Source organism: Erythranthe guttata, chromosome 1 (assembly GCF_056151865.1).
Source record: "Erythranthe guttata isolate IM_541 chromosome 1, IM_541, whole genome shotgun sequence".
NCBI classification, from domain to species: domain Eukaryota; kingdom Viridiplantae; phylum Streptophyta; class Magnoliopsida; order Lamiales; family Phrymaceae; genus Erythranthe; species Erythranthe guttata.
In genome coordinates this window covers 2,909,490-2,928,035 of record NC_142533.1, presented here as the reverse complement: position 1 = coordinate 2,928,035, position 18,546 = coordinate 2,909,490, and the positions used below count along the sequence as shown (strand labels likewise).

Here is an 18,546-nt window from a genome sequence, read left to right as displayed (position 1 = left end):
GCAATATGCAAATTACAAGTAAAAAGTGTCCTACATTTATTGAAAGTCGTCATGTATTTATCATTTCAGTTTACAAATACTGTTAAATTTCTATAAATTAGTACAGTCGGAACTAGTAAAATTCTATCAATTTAGCGAACTATTAAATTATCGAACTAATAATTTAGTTGGTTTTTACCGAGTCGGGACCATAAGAAACTATTACTTAAGCGATGTTATAATTTATCGAGGCTCTATTGTTCGTTTTGACAGCCGAAAAAATAGGGGAGATGCTTGATTCAAATTGATTGTTCCAATTGCTAAAACTGCTAATACTAATATTATTTTTAAAAGATAACATATTTAACAAAAAAGAGAATTAAATTTGGACAAACACATACAAAAAAGGACTTATCTTTCTTAGAATTGAGCATGTCAAAATCCAAAATCAAGATTCAGTTACCGTTTCAGGTAACATCTTTCTTTTGAATAACTGACTTCAATTTCTCCTTTCTTACTGTCTGGAGAACTGTGCACTCTCCACATTTTTGCCTTGAATTTATGTTTTTTCTGCTATTTAAAAATAATTATTTATTATTATTTTTTTATTTTACAAAAATAAAAAAATGGTGAATAATAAAAACATTGGAGTACCACTTTTAAAATCACTTTTTAACAACTTTCATTTAATTGGTAATAAAAAAAAAAAGCGTTCTTGCAGCTTTTTCTTGTGATCTCATCTCCAATCTATTATTCCCCTCAAATCTCAATTCAAAAACGCTTCCTCTCTCTCTCTAAATCCAGTCATAGATTCACCCACCTCCTCCTCCGCCGCCGCCGCCGCCGCTGCCGCCAGCAACACCCGTTAATGAAGAAGCAGCAGAAAATTCAGCACCGATCCCCGTCGAGAAAATCGCCCAGGCTTTCTTCTTCTTCTTCTTCGACTCAAGTTTCAGCACAGACAAAACCCGGAAGCAAAGCCCGACCCGGAAATGCATGGGCCCTGTCATTGCACGTGGTGGACCAGCCACCGTTGGAAATCCGCTACCCTTCTCCCGGAGAAGACAAATCCATCCGCAGATCTTCAAGGTTTACCACTAACAAGTACAGAACACCACCTCCCAAAACCAATAGAACCAGAAGCGAGACAAAAGCGCCACCTGCATTGGCAGTATCTCAATTGAGGAAGTCGCCGAGATTCTCCCCTTCTCCGTCATCTCCGCCGTTGACTTTAACAGACGGTAATAATTTGGGTTTGGGGAAAGAGGGTTCCAATAAACGGCGTCGTTCTATCGAGGGTAAACAAGATGGGGGGCGAGGTGGGAAGAAGGGGAAATTGGGGCCAATTGATGGGAGTTTAAGGAGGTCGTTGAGGCTGAGTGGGGGTAAAATTGGGAATTCACAGCTCCATCTTCTCTCACTGCCTGAACCGGGTTCAAAATCTGCCAGTAGAAGCTGCTTGACTTTAAGTGCGAGGTGCTTAAGATCGAAAACTGTGCTAACGCTTGTCGAGGATGAGAACGAGGATGAGAAAGCGAAGGTCGATAAAATTCGTGCCGAGAAAAAGGGTGGTGAATTAAGTACAAGTGGGAAGTGCTTAAGGTCGCGTGTAATCGAGCGTGATTTAATCGAATTGGATGAAGTTTCGGAGAAGAGGGTTGCGAGTAGTGGTTCGAGGGAGCTGCGTTCGTTAAGATCGAGAACTTTTACAATGCCTGTGGGGAGAGAGAAAGAGAAGGCTGTTAATAGTTCGGCGAAGAAAAATGGTGGTGAATTAAGTACAAACGGGAAGTGCTTAAGGTCGCGTGTAATCGAGTGTGATTTAATCGAACCGGCCGGAGTTTCGGAGAAGAGGGTTTCGAATAGTTGTTCGAGGGAGCTGCGTTCGTTAAGATCAAGAACTGTGACAATACATGTGGAGAGAGAGAAAGTGAAGTCCGATAATAGTTTTCACGAGAAAAACGGCGGTGATTTGAGTGTGAATGGGAAGAATTTGAGGTCTCGAGAAACAGAGTACCCTTTGATTGAGTGGCATGGAGATTCCGAAACTACGAATGTAAAGAAGAACGGTTTAAAATCAAGAGCTGTGAAAAGGGATTTACAGAAAGAAAGTGTGGAGAAAAGTGCTTCTGTCAAAAGCGCTTCGCCTCAGAAAAGTGATTCTGCTTTGGGAAAATCGTGTGATGTGAATGAAGATGAAATTGAACCGAAGAAGGAGAAGGAAGTTATATGCTGTTTTATAGGGGAGCCAATTCCTGAAGACGAGGCTCAGAAAAGGTGGCAGTGGCGATACGAATTAAAGGTGATTTGATTACTTGATTTTAATTTATTAATACAACAAAAATCATTCTTGTACATTAATTACTCTGATTATACAGTTAATCCATTGACTGCAGTTTAGCATGATCTGTATTTTCGATAATCATTTCGCATTAAAAATTGTTCGTTTTTAAAGGTGATTGATTACTGATTTTACTCATACAACAAGTCACTCTGATTATCCAATTAATCCATTCAGTGCTATTTAGCATGATCAGTATAAGCAATTAGATATTCGTTCTTGCACTGAGAAAATTGTTCGGGTTTTTGGTTTGCTTCGAGTTTCGTCATATTTAGATTTTATCTTCCCCCTTCATGGCTGAAATAGAAGTATGCTAAGCATTCTTGATTTCGTATTTAAATGCAAGGGTCGTTAATTTTTCTAATACTTATTATTGTTGGCTTTTGCGGGCTGATCAGACCTGATAAGCAATTGACGTTACCGTTTCTGACTTTAATTGATTTTCGACTCCGCAGAGCAAGAAAACGGGCGAAAGCTGGAAAATAAAGTGAGTGAACCCTACGAACATTCCTTCGGTATTTTCACAATTTTTTCACGTGTTTATTTTATTTCTATAATATACATATTCATCGCCGCAGTGCCGGAGAAGAAGACGAGATCATACTCAACGTGGATTGCCATTATGCTCAAGCCAAAGTCGGCAGCGGTGTTCTTGAAATCGGAGATTGTGTATTTGTAAAGGTAATTTTCGTTCATTTAATTCGTTTTGTTTTTAGAAAACGAGCCAATAACTCATTTGGCCCATGCGTTGAACATTGCAAGATTGACGTGTCCTAAGCGATTCCTTCAGGGCGAGGGAATCAAGAAACACATAGGCAGAATCTTGGAATTTTTCAGAACAATGGAGGGCGAGGATTATTTCAGGGTTCAATGGTTTTTCAGAGCCGAAGATACGGTTCGTTTTTATACGATTATGTGTGTGTATATATATATATACATATATTCCCTATTTCTTTTAATCATTATTTGACTGTGGAAATTACTACATCAGGTTTTGAAAGACGCTGCTTCATCGCACGACAAGAGGCGCTTGTTCTACTCAACCTTAATGAACGACAACTTACTAGACTGCATTATTTCGAAAGTCAATGTCGTGCGAATACCACCTGCGGTATAGTTGACTTTTTTCTTTTGCTGCAATTTTTTGTTGATTTTGAATTATTTTCTTCATCGTTGATAATGTGTAAATTTTTTTCGTAATTGTAGTTATGCACAAAATCAAACAGCAATCAGTCAGCTGCTTTTTACTATGATATGGAGTACTGCGTCGAATATTCGACATTTCGTACCTTGGTTCCAGGTTAGTAGTAATCGGCCGCATTTACGTAAGCCCGAATACTCTGTTTTGTTCATAAATTTTACGTATAATCGGCAAATACTTTGGCTTGGATGAAGTTTTGCTTCTATTTGCTAACGTCAGCTGTCAATAATATTTCAGAGACTTCTACAGAGAGCCAATCAATATCGTTGAACACGAAGCACTCCGACGAGGAGCCAATTACCTTTTCGCCCTTGGACATTTTCCCCAAAAACGAGTCTTTGAAACAAGAATTAGCGTTACTCGATCTCTACGCTGGATGTGGTGGAATGTCCACTGGACTGTGTTTCGGTGCAAAGCTCTCTAATTTAAACCTCGTCACGGTACGATACATCTCGGATTTTATTTTATTTCGTAATTATATTCAACTTTTTTAAAACTTATATTTTTTTTTTCCGCCGTATTTTCAGAAATGGGCTGTTGATTTGAATAGCTCCGCATGCGAAAGTTTGAAACTGAACCACCCCGAAACCAAAGTACGTTAAATTCTACTCGAGTAATACACTATTGTGTTCACTATGTAGAGTGACTGTAAAAATCCGAGCTTATCTTAATTTTTGTACAGGTTAGAAATGAATCCACTGACAATTTTCTAGAGTTATTAAAGCAATGGAAGAAACTGTGTACGTTGTATGTGGGTGATTTAGAAAGAGCACTCGACTGCGAATTAGCGGACCCACACGAATCTGAAAAGTGCACAGCTCAATCGGATAGTGATAGCGAGGAATCTTCCGAAGAATATGAGGTCTCCTTTCTAGTTGATATTTGTTACGGTGATCCGAACAAAAACGGAAAATGTGGGCTCCACTTCAAGGTATATATATTATTATCGAATAATCTTTTCGTATTATTCGATTTGTTCAATTAAATCGTCAGATTATATACACTGCGTCAAAATTTATTTAATGAAATTTTCTATTTTGTTGAAGTTTTACATCTCGAACCGTTTTTTTGTAGGTACGTTGGAAAGGGTATGGCCCAGATGACGACACATGGGAACCAATCGAAAGCTTGAGGTAAGCCTGTAGTACTATAGTGTTTTAGCACTACTTTTGTAATTATGTTAATCCATATTGTTAATTAACCATTTCTTCAATTATCGGTTTCAGTAATTCGAAAGAGTGCATAAAGGACTTTGTTCGAAAAGGATTCAAATCCAAAATCCTGCCTCTCCCCGTGAGTATCTGTACAATTTTCTTTTATTGCTCAAACACAAATCGGGAAAAATACATTTTTCATCCCTCAAGTTTACCTCGATTTAACATTTGGTCCCCCCTGTTCACCAAAAAAAAAAACATATTAGATTTAGTCCCTCATGTTTAAAAAACTTTAAAAAGTTCTCTCCTTCAAATTTTCGTTAGTACCTAATGGAATCAAGCATGCGTCCATCATTGTCTTAACTGACAGACTAAAGGTAAATTGACGGAAATGACCAAAAGTGTTAAATTGTTGAAACATGAGGGACTAGATTTGTTTAAGCGAACAAGGGGGACCAGATGTTAAATCAAGGTAAACTTGAGGGACTAAAAATGTAATTTTCTCAATACAAATCCAATGCGACTTTCTATGGCTAATAGAGGTAAATAACAATTACAGGGCGATGTCGATGTCGTATGTGGTGGCCCACCATGTCAGGGCATTAGCGGTTATAACCGCTACCGAAACTTTGTCTCCCCATTGACCGACGAAAGAAACCGCCAGATCATCGTCTTTATGGACATAGCCGAGTTCTTAAAGCCCAAATACATTCTCATGGAAAATGTGGTCGACATCATAAGGTTCGACAATGCCTCTCTTGGTCGGTACGCATTGAGCCGTTTGGTGCGTATGAAGTACCAATCGAAGCTAGGCACTATAGCCTCTGGTTGCTACGGCCTCCCTCAATTCCGCCTACGTGTCTTCATTTGGGGGGCTCACCCTAGAGAAACGCTCCCCCGTTTCCCGCTCCCCACTCATGAGGTTGTCGTGAGGAATTATCCCCCGCTCGAATTCGGGAGGAACATTGTTGGTTACGATGAGGGCCAACCACGCACCCTCGAAAACCCCATTACTCTAGGTCACTCAATTTCCGATCTCCCACCTGTAACAAATGAAGAAACCCGAGAGGAAAGAATCTACGAGAAGCCTCCGGAAACCGATTTCCAAACCTACATACGGTTGACGAAAGATGAAATGATGGGCTTTTCTTCAAAAGAAAAACCAACTCCGATTTTGTATGACCACCGGCCGTTGAAGCTCTCGGAGCACGACTACTTGCGGGTCCTACAAGTCCCCCACCGGAAGGGGGCCAACTACCGGGACTTCGCCGGAGTGATCGTCGGAGAAGACAACGTGGCCCGAAAAGATCCGTCGATGGAGGCGGTGATGCTCCCGACGGGGCGGCCGTTGGTGCCGGAGAGCACGCTCACGTTCGAGAACGGTAGATCGAAGAAACCCTACGCGAGGTTGTGGTGGGACGAGACCGTTTCGACCCTCGTGACTTTCCCTCACGTCAGGGCTCAGGCGATCTTGCACCCGGAGCAAGATAGGCTCCTCACCGTACGAGAGTGCGCGAGGTTGCAAGGGTTTCCGGATTTTTATAGGTTTTGTGGGACCGTTAAGGAGAGGTATTGTCAATTAGGGAATGCGGTTTCGATTCCGGTGGCGCGGGCTTTGGGATATGCACTCGGAATGGCTTACCGGAAGGTGGAGGTGGCCGGAGACGAACATTTGATGGTTTTGCCCGAAAAGTTTTCGTCTCGGGTGCCTTTGGTTGATGAAGTGGTTGATTTAGGTTAGGTTATGCTTAGTTCTTGAAATTGGTGTAATGTTTGTTGTATGTTGTTTGTTGTAACCTTATAGGTCATTTGCATAGAGCTTTGATCCATTGATGTATGTATGTATGATTGAATTAAGTTTGTATTGTTAACTTATGAAATAGTTTGCCCTAATTTATACACACAAGCTTATAGATATAGAAATGTAATTAGGTAAATTAGGTAATGAATTTGACATTGTAGAATTAAAAAAAAAAAAAAAAAGCTGGAGCAGGTTCAATTCACGCTAAGAATATCATTATTCTGCAGTCACTTTTCGCGGCCGTATCGACACGTGTCCTTTTTTTTGCCAACCTGTCGGTCTATTTGACTCTTTTGTGGAAAGGACCAATAAATTTCTGTTTTTCTCACTTTCTCCCCTAAAAATTTAAAAAAATAGATATTCTCCCTTCGAAATATTATATTGATTGCACTTTGCCCATAAGGCAATTTTTGCATGGCTTTGTCCAACAAAAATAACATTTTAAACGGGCAATGTGCAAAAAAAAATATTGTGTTTAAGGGGCAACATGCAATAAAAATAACATTTAAATAGGCAAAGTGCAACAAAAGTACTCAATTCCGATGAATAATCGAACGGAATTTTACTATTGGGGCAATGTGCAATAAGAATAATATTTTGAAGGGGACATCCACTTTAAAAAATTATGAGGGGTAAAGTGCGAAAAATAGAAATTTACAGGGATTGATGTGCAATTTTCCCTTTATTTATTATTGTATTCCACAATCGCATGAAATGATGAAATACAATATGAAATTCCCTACGCTATGATAAAGGTCGCATCAACCAATGGCCGTCCTCAGTTAGAAAGACGTGGCACGTGAGGAAAAGGAATATTCGTGTCCCCACATCAGCCGGCGAATATTCCGTGCTGCCGTAAGCGTGTCACCCGGGCTCTGCTCCTCTGCACCACGAACCAAAACTTCAATCACCGCAAATCTCCATCTCGACCGTACGAATAAATAATCGAATGAATCCAACGGCCTAAATGTAATGACACGCGTACGCCTGAGTACACCGGATCTAGATTCTTCATTTTGTTAGAAACTATATTCGGCAATCATGTTTCTTCAGATTCGTCGCCGATTTTTCCTCCCCCATGTTCTTTTTTTTTCTTTATTACACAAAAAGAAAACTCCAAAATAGAATAATCCAAATGTTGATCAATGATGCATGTCGTGACGGTTCTGTAGATGCTATACCCGATTAAATAAATCGAGTGATTCTGCACCGTTTATCTATACATGATATAGTGCAAAAATCACGGGGTGTAGCATCTCATAAACCTGATATGGTAGTGTGTGACTGTGTCTATGTTATCAGTTGCTTATATGCCCTAAAGTGGAAATCGAACGGAATTTCCGATTTTATTTCAATTCATATTCGAATATTCTTGATTTTGGAGTAACATTTTTCATTTTCCGAGTTCTGAAAGTCTCGTTTTTCACGAAACTAGAATATATATTACATTCCAAAATTCGATTTGATTTTCATTTTTGATTATTTCATTATTTTTTTCCCAAGAATTACACCTTAGATATCAACACTATAGGTGACTAAAAAATGAAAATCCCGAAGTTTCTGGATTTCGATCTGAAAATTATCGATTCCAAAAAAAAAAAAATGGATTCCGATTATTTTTGGAACAAATTGGAATTGGGTTTTCACTTCTGAATTTTTTTTCTTTTTCGAAAGTGATAATTACGATCTGATTTATTAGCTAGTGTAGCATCTAACTTATAACGATGTATATATATTGAAATGGAGAGTGCATGAATGTTAAACAATAGGATCTATGACTAATGCTATATATGTACGAGGAAAAAATAAAAATGATGAGACTACTAATTCAACAAATCGAGCCCGTGAACTTTTATATATACATACATATATTATATATATATATATATATATATATATATATATATATATATATATATATATATATATATATATATATACAACTACTATATTCTTTTCTCTTGTGGTTTTTTAAGCTTTCATGCTTTTTAATTAATTACCAGAAATTCTCTGTGCTGTTCACTTCTTTTACTTTTTGCGAAGAATAAAGACAATCTATAGAAGCCTAAAAGAAAGTAATTGGGGGAGATAATTTTAAACAGCTGGTTTATATATTTATTTATGTCGCCGTGGTTGTGGTGAGGTGTAGTAGCTATGGAAAGAATGTACGGCGGCGGTGGTGGTGGTGGTTTGATGATGACCAGAGACTCAAAGCCACGGCTGAGATGGACTTCTGATTTGCATCATCGTTTTGTTGATGCTGTCACTAAGCTTGGTGGCCCCGACAGTCAGTCTCTCTCTCTCTCTCTCTCTCTCTCTCTCTCTCTCTCTCTCTCTCTCTCTCTCTCTCTCTCTCTCTCTCTCTCTCTCTCTCTCTCTCTCTCTCTCTCTCTCTCTCTCTCTCTCTCTCTCTCTGTGTGTGTGTGAAAGTCAAATATATTTTTTCTTAGAATTATGTAAACATTGTTTTCTTAAATCATGTGAAGAAATGGATCCTCTGTTTTGGAATTAGAAACACATCGTATCGTGTTAGATAGATCGTAAATTACTCGATCGGTCCGTGCGCGTTCGAGATTTTTAATATTAATAAATATTCTCCGACGACGAATCTAAAAAGTCGTGGCCTGGTATCGAATTTGCAGAGGCTACTCCGAAATCTGTATTGAGGCTAATGGGATTGAAGGGATTGACTTTGTATCACTTAAAGAGTCATTTACAGGTACTTATTTTAGTTACTCGTTTATTTACACGAACTCGTCGTTTTTTCATCTTAACCGACGTTTAATTTTCTCGTTACTCGTTTCGCTTGTCCAGAAATATAGGCTTGGACAACAACAACAAGCCAAAAAACAGAATGTTCTTGATCACAATAGAGAGAACAGTGGTGAGTCGATTTTCTTTGATTTATATTTTCGTCTGATTTATTTCGTTTTATTACAGTCTTAATTATTTCTGGATTCTATGTTCTAGAAAGTTCGTATGGGCATCATAACATGCGTATCGCAAGCACAAGCGCTAATTCATCGAGCATGAATAGTGAGCAAGGGTAGCTGTTTTAATTTCGACTCGATTTTTAAATATTTCAATGAATTTTGATATCACTATAATATAAGGTGATTATCGAAATAATCTCGTTCGATTAAAAGCCAATTTTCGATTAATGTTGAACAGAGACATTCCGATTGCCGAAGCACTTAGGTGTCAGATTGAAGTGCAGAAAACACTGCAACAACAGCTTGAGGTATATATTTTAACTGACATAAATTAAATAAAATAAAATATATATTATTAATTTTTATTTTCCTGTGACAGGTGCAGAAGAAATTGCAAATGAGAATAGAAGCACAAGGGAAGTACTTGCAATCGATACTCGAAAAAGCTCAACATAGTCTTTCTACCGACATAAACCAGTCCGAGAATCTGGAATCGACGAAAGCTCAATTAACCGACTTCAATTTAGCCCTCTCGAATTTCATGCAAACAATAAACGGAGACGAAATAAATGGAAATAAAGAAGCACGTGAAACGAGAGACGGCCATATCAAGCTTGAAACCGAAGGGCCTTCGATCGAGTTTGATTTAAATTCAAGAAGTAGCTATGATTTCATCGGCATCAATAATCGAGCAGTACTCGAAGCTAACCAATTCCAAAATAGATAGGTTTTTTTCTTTTGTTACTTTGATATCGTAGACAATAATTGATCGAATAAAAGTATTAAATTGGTCATATATCTAAGTAGCGGTTTAAGTAGTGGTGCATGCGTGTGTATTCGACTTCTGGATAAAGTCTAGAAGCTTCTTCTCCATCTTCTCCGATCTCGAAGTTTGTCAAGCAACCCTCGAAGAAAATATGATAGAAATGGCCTAATCCAACTTGCATAACAAAATTGGCACCTATAAATTCAATCATTTCATGTATGTCATTTCATATAATTAATATAATTAGGCTAATGTTTTAGGTTATTTAAATAATTGTTATGTACCTTCCATATTTGCTAGAAACTCTTCTTTAGAAATGCAGGTCTTGTCTAGTGACTTTCCGGTAAGATTCTCCCATTTCCCGACCAACTCGCTTTGACTAAGAATGTTTTCCGGTGGCCGGAGATACACTGTCTTGTTCAACGTACGAGGGTCGTCTATCGACTTGATGGTGTACGTTGCCACATCTTCTTCATCCATAAACACCACTGTAATAAATTAAAGAGCCCTAATTATAATCGGAATATTGTAAGTGATCAAACTCGTGATTGGAATTATTGCAAGAATGTATAGGAAAAAATAATCGAATATGGTCATGATGTTGTTAATGTATTGTTAGATGCTACACCGACCGAAACACACCGGATCATATCTTACCGTATATTTTTATACTTAATCACACATACATACTCAAATATGTATAAAATATGGGAAAAATTTCAGTTTTCATCCCTCAAGTTTGCACCAATTTCACATTTGGTCCCCTATATTAACAAAAAACACATTTGGTCCCTCGTATTTCAATAATTTAATATTTTTGGTCATTTTTCGTCAATTTACCGTTTGTACGTCAGTTAAGGGCACACACTTGATTCCGTTAGTTTTAACAAAAAAATTGACGGAAATGACTAAAATTTATTTGAGGTTTTGAAACATGAGGGACCAAATGTATTTTTTGTAAACATGAGGGATCAAATATGAAATTGGTGCAAACTTGAGGGATAAAAATTGCATTTTTCCCATAATATGTATATATAAAATTTTAAATAAGCATAAGTCAATATGTATTTGAACCTTTAACATTTCCATCACCATAGATGGAGACTTTGTGTTTAGGGGGAAGAAGAGTTTCCATCTGAGAGAGGTTTCCGACAAAGTATCCGGCGAAGCAGTTGGCGGAGATGTAAGTGTGCGGGATTTTGGCTTCTTCGATTGCCTTTCGGACCGTCATTTTCTCGTCGAATGTTACTCTCCCGGGCGCAAGTGCGTGCTCCATTTGTGCTGGATCCACACCAAACTCCGAAGGCAAGAAACGCTTCAACAAAATTCATTCAAAAATTAACATCATTAATTATTGCAACTTCTTAAATACCCTTAGACATAATGTTTGATGAAACAATTTGAAAGGTGAAATGAAGAACTTAGGACAAATACTCAATTATGACAAAATATAGTGTTGTAGTCGGAGCTAGAGTGGAAATGGGATCGGAGCGGAATTCACAAATTCCACTGATTTCGATCTAATTTCTTTTTTATTTGTTAACAATATTCTCATTATGAGTTTCGAATTTCCCGCTTTCGATTTTTTTCAATTTTTTGGATCGAAATTGAAATATACGAGATTGCGTTTTCTGATCGAACTTTAAAGAATTCCAATTCCGGTCTGATTTTTTTTGATTTTGGAACATGTTTTTTCATTCTAATTTTCAAAATTCTAAACATACATAAAAAAAAAAAAGATATATTTTTTTTTTAAGAACTACCCCTGTATAATCTCTAATTGCCAAAAACAAACCTTGTGTTACAAAAATTAGCAACGACCACCCTATGAAAATTAGTTAAAGCCAAAAAAACCCTCCGACAGCTTTTCGTGTGGTGCACTCGCGGACTTTGCGGTTGGAGGTGTGTTTTTGAAGATGTGTTTTTTACATGAAAAGTCAAAAATACCCTTAAAATTCAAAATTTTGAAAATTACAAATTTGTCCTGAAATTTTATAAGCCCCTAAATGAAATTTTCAGAATTTTTAGTTCAGTCCTTTTCATTTCTATAAAGCCCTCTTCTTCTTCTTCTTGAAAATTAATATTATTTATATGCAAAAAAACCGGTTTTATGAATATAAAATTTTGCATGCATAATTAATTACTAAATTAAACCAAATTAAGTAGCTGGGTATAAATTTCTGTACCTTAACATTTCCAGCTTCTTTAATGGCGTCAACAAGCTTAAGCTGCAGCAGCAAATTGTGGCTCCTGAAATGCACGCCGGAGATTGCGCAGATCACCACATCAACTTTCTTCACCGCTTCCACCAAGCTCCGGTGATCGGAAAACGACCCCTCGACCAGCTCCGCCCCCTGCCGCTTGAATTCCATCAGAACCTGCAACTTGTCGATGTCCAACCCTATCTCCGGCCGCCGGAGAATGAAAGTCCGGTGGCCCTCCGCCAGGCTAGCCTTCACCAGCCTCTTTCCGATGTATCCTGTTCCGCCAACTATAAGAACCCTAGTTTTCGCCATTATTATTTCTCCTTCTTTAACTTCAATTTATTTTCATTTTTCAGAACCCAAAACAGAACTTTATATAGAGGTTTCATTCGATCACAATATTGAGTTTACGTTACTCAATGTTTACCTATACATGAACTACATTATTTGGACAACCACCCTTGAATTAATCTCAAATTATGAAAAAGTCCCTCATGTTTGGTAATTACAACCACCTCCCTCAATTATGAATCTTTTTACATGCACGTTCGCCCTTATGGTGTCAAACTCAACAAAATATTATAGATTCCGTGGCATGTTCTCTAGTTTGTGCTAGTTTTATGCAAAAATGCAGTTTCTGATTGATGCACCACAATCTGATATTTACAAACCAATAGACACATCTTACAATAATTTTGTTTCAAAATATGGAGTTCGAATGAGGTAATATGGGTATAAACTGGAGAATATTCCACTAAATTTAACACTGTAAGGATGGACGTATAAGAAGATTCATAGTTGATGGAGTGGTTGTAAATTTATAATTATCCAAATATGAGAAATTTTTTCGTATTTTAACATTACTTTAGAGGTGGCCTGAATTTCCCCAAAAATGAAATAAAAATGAAAATTATGGCATAAATTATAAAAAAATGTATTTTTCCAAGTGGGAGTTGGTTTTCAAGATAGTGTTAGGTGATTATATTGAAATTGACAATAATTAGTTTTTTCTTTTCCCAAATCTTAAACTCACTTCTTTATGAGTCGACATAGATAAGGAATCAAATTTTATGTGGTATTCATTTCTCCATGTATAGCATATATTATGTATTATATATATATATATATATATATATATATATATATATATATATATATATATATATATATATATATATATATATATATATATATATATATGTGTGATATATATGTATTACCTACCCCATGGTCCACATCAAAGTTTGGTTGTGTATCTCATATATGTATGATACAAGTGTTATAGTAGGGGTTGTTTCGGTTTTAGAGGTTTGTACATTTCTTCTTATAAAAACGTGTCACCTAAGATAAGTACGAAGAAACTAAATTCGTGTCGCAATGGATCGAGTGTGTTATTTAAAACAAATCACGGGCTTTTTTTGCTAATTTATTTATTACAAGGAATTTTCTACAATTTCAAGATTATATTGGGAATTTTTTTGCAGTTTACTCCTTAAAAAAATAGAACAGTGTTGGTTCATGTTAGGTGGGATTTATCAGCTACTCCCATATTTAACCACATATCCAATGCAGATGATGAATAAATCGACACACACACACACACACACAAATACATATACACACACATACACACGCACACAGACACACACACACACACACACACGAGACTTGTCAAGTATATGTGTATATGCAGTACATCTGATGTGATACTAGGGCTGTAAAAACAACCTTAAAATCTACTGTTCCATGCATTCTTTGATTTCAAGGAAAGCAAGCAAATTTCTGCACCCAATTATGCCTTCAAATCTTACTGGAAAAATACAGTTTTCATCCTTCAAGTTTACATCAATTTCACATTTGATCCCTCATGTTTGAAAAAATCAACGCTTTTAGTCATATCCGTCAATTTTCCGTTATTACTAACGGAATCAAGCGTGTGTTCATCACTGCGAGTTAACGGTAAAATGAAGGAAATGACCAAAAGTGTTAAATTATTGATACATGATGAACCAAATGTGATTTTTATGAACACGGGGGACCAAATGTGTAATTGGTGCAAACTTGAGGGATGAAAAGTGTATTTTTCCCAAATCTTATTGACAAAAAACCCTTTCCATTTCTTCGTATTTACGTCAAATTTATTTCTATTATTATTTATGAAAGTACCAAACTTATTTCTATTATTATTTATTAAAAAAAAAAAAAAAAAGATTATACTTTTTAACGTACTAAGAAGCACATGCACATATACTAGTGGAAGATAAGGAAATAAGAAATGTCCACAGAAATGTGGTGGCAATTGCTTCTTTGACTAAGGAGGAGCACACCGAAGTTGAAAAACCAAGATCTGCACTGCATTATTCCCCCTTCATTTCATATCCCAAACAATTAGCAAGATTTTTATTTCTTTAATTTAATCAAAGTTGCTCTGCGTTTCATCATCTTGTTCAGAAATGGCAGAGGCTTTCCTTCAAATAATTCTTGAAAATCTGAGCTCACTGATACAAGGTGAGATTGGAATGATTATGGGTGTTGATGAAGATATGAATAATCTCTTCAGCACACTCACCACCATTCAATCCGTGCTCGAAGATGCCGAGATGAAGCAACTCGAAAGCAGAGCCATTCAGAATTGGCTAATCAAGCTAAGTGATCTTACATATGAGATTGATGACATCTTGGATGAGTGTGCTACACAATTCTCTATATCGAAGCACAGAAACAGCAAACTAAGTCGCTATAGCGTCAAGAAACTTCTCTTCCGACACAAAATTGGAAGAAGGATGAAACAGGTCACTGCAAAACTTGACGCGGTTGCTGCAGAGCGTGCTAAGTTCCATTTGCGCGAGATGGCTGTCGATAAGTCGATCGAGTTTTCTGCCACACGTGAGACTGGTTCCATTTTGAACGACTCTCGTCACATTTATGGGAGGGAAGAAGATGCAGAGAAGATTGTTGACATCTTGGTCAACCAGGTCAACGACAATCAAGAAATTACCATCCTGCCCATAATTGGTGTTGGAGGCCTTGGCAAGACTACCCTTGCTCAATTAGTCTACAACGATCAACGGGTCGTTGAACATTTCGACAAAAGAATATGGGTTTGTGTGTCTGACGATTTCGATCAGAAGACTTTGGTGAAAGGCATGATTGAATCTGGGGGTGGAAGTGCTTCGGACTTGGTGCACTTGGATGCTTTGCAGCGCGGCCTATGGGAGTTGCTGAACAACAAGATGTACTTGCTTGTATTGGACGATGTTTGGAACGACGATCAGGAGAAGTGGTCTGAATTAAGAAATGTTTTGGCATGTGGCTCCACTGGGAGTTCGATTATCGTCACCACACGCCTCAAAAAAGTTGCTGATATAATGGGAACACTTCCACCACATTACTTGAAGGGATTGTCGGACGAGCATTGTTGGATGTTGATGCGTGAACGAGCATTCGGACAAGAAAAAGAGGAACATCCAAACCTGGAAGCCATTGGGAAGCAAATTGTGAGCAAGTGTGCCGGTGTTCCTCTGGCTGCTAAGGCCCTTGGAGGTCTGTTGCGGTTTAAGAGGACAGAGAAAGAGTGGAATTATGTTAAAGAAAGTGAAATATGGGAATTGCCTCAAGAAGAAACTCTGATATTGCCAGCCTTGAAATTAAGTTATCATCATCTTCCTTTATCATTGAGGCAGTGTTTTGCTTACTGTGCAGTTTTTCCCAAGGATTTTTATATTAGGAAAGAAGAATTGATCTTTATGTGGATGGCGCATGGATGTATTTCATCAAAGGGAGTACTTGAAATAGAGGATGTTGGCAATCAAATATGCGATGAGCTCCTTTTCAGATCCCTTTTGCAGTATGGTATACGTCCTTATACAAATAAACCAACTCTCAGTATGCACGATCTTGTTCATGATCTCGCCCAATCAATCATGGAGAACAAAGTTCCTGGAACACATGTCCAAAGGACAAACTTCAGAAGTGCATCGTCTAACAGCAAAATCCGCCAGGTGAATTTGCAAAAAAAGTTTATTCTCTTTCCTACTAGTAATCAATCAGAGATGGATATGCCTCTCGTCTTAAAGAACTTTTTGCGTTTGAGAATATTAGATGCAAGTTGGGTAGGGATAGAAAGTTTGCCTTGTGTAGTAGGCAATTTGAAACATTTGCGACAATTGAATTTGTCTGGAGTTGAAATCCGTACCCTACCAGACTCAATATGTAGTCTCTGGAATTTGCAAGTCTTGAATTTGGACTACTGTCGAGGGCTTGAGGCGTTACCGAAGAAGATGAGGTGCTTGATTAATCTTCGCCATCTATTTTTGGAAGGTTGTGAATCATTAAAGGAGATGCCATCTAAAATTGGAGAACTTACTAGCCTTAGAACATTGAGTTTGTTCATAGTGGGTCGTAATAGAGGTAATCGACTTGAAGAACTGCAGTGCTTGAAGCTGGGTGGCAATCTTACTATTCGTCATCTTGAGAGATTGGAAAACCCTATGGATGCAAAGAAAGCAAATCTAGCTGAAAAAGAAAATCTTCGTCGTTTGTGTTTAGAGTGGAAACCTGAGAATACTGCATCAAAATTATCGGAGGAAGAAGATATAGATAGAGATGAAAAGATGTTGGAAGCACTTGAACCTCACCCACATCTCGAAAAGTTAGAAATAAAAGGATTCGGGGGTAGGCATTTTCCACTTTGGAAGTCAAATTCAACTCTGGCGAAACTAGTTAAAATTTATATAGAAGGTTGTGACAACTGTTTGCATCTTCCACAAGTACTGGGAGAGCTACCTCATCTTAAGTCCTTGAGGTTAGATAATCTGGCTCGGGTGAAGTACATTATTGAAGATCAAAGTGGAAATCGATTAACGAGCGTACAACAGTTTCCATCTCTGGAGAAACTGTATTTAACAACTCTCCCCGAAATGAAAGGATTGTTAAAAGAGCAAGTGACGATGGGATCAGCTAAAGCATTCCCAAATCTTAAGGAGCTAAACATTCGAGATTGCAATTCATTAACTACGGCTTCATTGTCTAAGGTGGATCTGAACGCTCTTACTAATCTTTCCATGGACTTTAAGCAGAATATGACGACATGTTTCTCAGTTGGGATGCTGCAAAGCCTGACGAATCTCAAGAAGTTGGCGATTAAAAAAGCAAGTGATCTTCCAGAAAAAGGGATGCGAGCCTTGATATCTCTTACACATTTAAAGATAGAAGAATGTGATACACCGAGGTGTTTGCCTGAAGGGTGGTTGCGACACCTCACTTCCCTGGAGGAACTAGATATATGGAGCTGTCGAGAACTAGTAGAGCTGCCGGAGGAGGGGATTAAACACCTCCACAGCCTTAAAACAGTATTCCTATTTGATCTACCAAAGATGGTTTGTGTTCCAAAAGCATTGAACCACCTCTCATCCTCACTCCAATCTCTAAGCCTATCCTTTCTTGAAGAGCTGAGTTCACTGCCGGAGTGGTTGGGAGATATGACATCTCTTCAATCTCTGTATATTTATGGTTGCACAAAGGTAGCATCACTTCCAGCTAGTATCCAGGGAATGACAAAGCTCCAACTTCTGCAAGTGCTTGCATGCCCGGAAATGGAAAGGAGATGTGAGAGAGAAAAGGGAGAGGACTGGCACAAGATAGCACATATTCCCAACGTGTACATTGGTATTTGCTTTTTTATTTGAAAACATGTGTTTTATTCCGCAACATGTGATAAATAAATGAAAACCCCATCTCTCTCTCTCTCTCTCTCTCTCTCTCTCTCTCTCTCTGTTTTTTACTTCATCTTCTTCTGTTCTAAGTAACACAACACACCACCTTATGCAGAGATTCTCCCACACAACAGAAGAAGTTAATCTACAGATGATTATAATGCAGACACAAAAATAAAATCAAAATTCGCATGTAAAGTTAAATGTTTTTTTTTGCATTTTCCAATCAAAATCACAACAATTTTGCCGAAAAAGTTCTATATTTCCTAATCGGTGCTTCAAATAATGGAGTTTGGGGGCACCGTGCAAATGTTTTTAGTTTAAGGGCCAAAGTGCAAACCGCGATAAAATCTGGGGGCAAAATTGTTGGGTAATACAATAATCAGGGGCAATTATGTCATTTACATAAAAGAAAAGATAAATAAAAAATGGCAGCCGTTATATGCAAGCCCA

General features: G+C 37.7%; 3 protein-coding genes and 1 pseudogene across 4 annotated transcripts; 3 read left to right on the top strand and 1 right to left on the bottom strand.

Moving 5' to 3' along the window:
- The first annotated feature begins 623 nt into the window (after positions 1 to 623).
- LOC105973742 (DNA (cytosine-5)-methyltransferase CMT3) lies at positions 624 to 6,590 on the top strand. Its single transcript, XM_012998783.2, has 12 exons — positions 624 to 2,281; positions 2,776 to 2,807; positions 2,899 to 3,001; positions 3,111 to 3,215; positions 3,312 to 3,431; positions 3,527 to 3,620; positions 3,759 to 3,961; positions 4,049 to 4,114; positions 4,204 to 4,452; positions 4,596 to 4,654; positions 4,748 to 4,814; positions 5,235 to 6,590. The coding sequence occupies exons 1-12, from the start codon at positions 848 to 850 to the stop codon at positions 6,414 to 6,416; spliced, it is 3,714 nt and encodes a 1,237-aa protein (XP_012854237.2). The 5' UTR covers positions 624 to 847; the 3' UTR covers positions 6,417 to 6,590.
- Positions 6,591 to 8,415: 1,825 nt separating this feature from the next.
- Positions 8,416 to 10,227, top strand: LOC105973798 (Homeodomain-like superfamily protein). Its single transcript, XM_012998849.2, has 6 exons — positions 8,416 to 8,763; positions 9,119 to 9,195; positions 9,291 to 9,360; positions 9,447 to 9,522; positions 9,648 to 9,717; positions 9,789 to 10,227. The coding sequence occupies exons 1-6, from the start codon at positions 8,631 to 8,633 to the stop codon at positions 10,134 to 10,136; spliced, it is 774 nt and encodes a 257-aa protein (XP_012854303.2). The 5' UTR covers positions 8,416 to 8,630; the 3' UTR covers positions 10,137 to 10,227.
- Positions 9,748 to 12,774, bottom strand: LOC105973797 (isoflavone reductase homolog). Its single transcript, XM_088816986.1, has 4 exons — positions 12,362 to 12,774; positions 11,250 to 11,490; positions 10,460 to 10,663; positions 9,748 to 10,370 (listed from the first exon to the last, which is right to left on the bottom strand). The coding sequence occupies exons 1-4, from the start codon at positions 12,689 to 12,691 to the stop codon at positions 10,201 to 10,203; spliced, it is 945 nt and encodes a 314-aa protein (XP_088673112.1). The 5' UTR covers positions 12,692 to 12,774; the 3' UTR covers positions 9,748 to 10,200.
- Positions 12,775 to 14,579: 1,805 nt separating this feature from the next.
- Positions 14,580 to 18,126, top strand: LOC148772578 (disease resistance protein RGA2 pseudogene; annotated as a pseudogene). The gene has a single exon (XR_016030925.1). The product of XR_016030925.1 is annotated as a disease resistance protein RGA2 pseudogene (transcript).
- Positions 18,127 to 18,546: the final 420 nt, after the last annotated feature.

Coding starts and splice junctions, on each gene's coding strand:
- LOC105973742 (XM_012998783.2), top strand. CDS start 848: ATGAAGAAGCAGCAGAAAATTCAGCACCGATCCCCGTCGAGAAAATCG. Junction 3,002..3,110: donor GAGATTGTGTATTTGTAAAG/GTAATTTTCGTT, acceptor CGATTCCTTCAG/GGCGAGGGAATCAAGAAACA. Junction 3,962..4,048: donor CTAATTTAAACCTCGTCACG/GTACGATACATC, acceptor CCGTATTTTCAG/AAATGGGCTGTTGATTTGAA.
- LOC105973798 (XM_012998849.2), top strand. CDS start 8,631: ATGGAAAGAATGTACGGCGGCGGTGGTGGTGGTGGTTTGATGATGACC. Junction 8,764..9,118: donor TAAGCTTGGTGGCCCCGACA/GTCAGTCTCTCT, acceptor TCGAATTTGCAG/AGGCTACTCCGAAATCTGTA. Junction 9,523..9,647: donor AGCATGAATAGTGAGCAAGG/GTAGCTGTTTTA, acceptor AATGTTGAACAG/AGACATTCCGATTGCCGAAG.
- LOC105973797 (XM_088816986.1), bottom strand. CDS start 12,691: ATGGCGAAAACTAGGGTTCTTATAGTTGGCGGAACAGGATACATCGGA. Junction 11,491..12,361: donor AAGAAGCTGGAAATGTTAAG/GTACAGAAATTT, acceptor ATTTTGTTGAAG/CGTTTCTTGCCTTCGGAGTT. Junction 10,371..10,459: donor GTTTCTAGCAAATATGGAAG/GTACATAACAAT, acceptor TTGAATTTATAG/GTGCCAATTTTGTTATGCAA.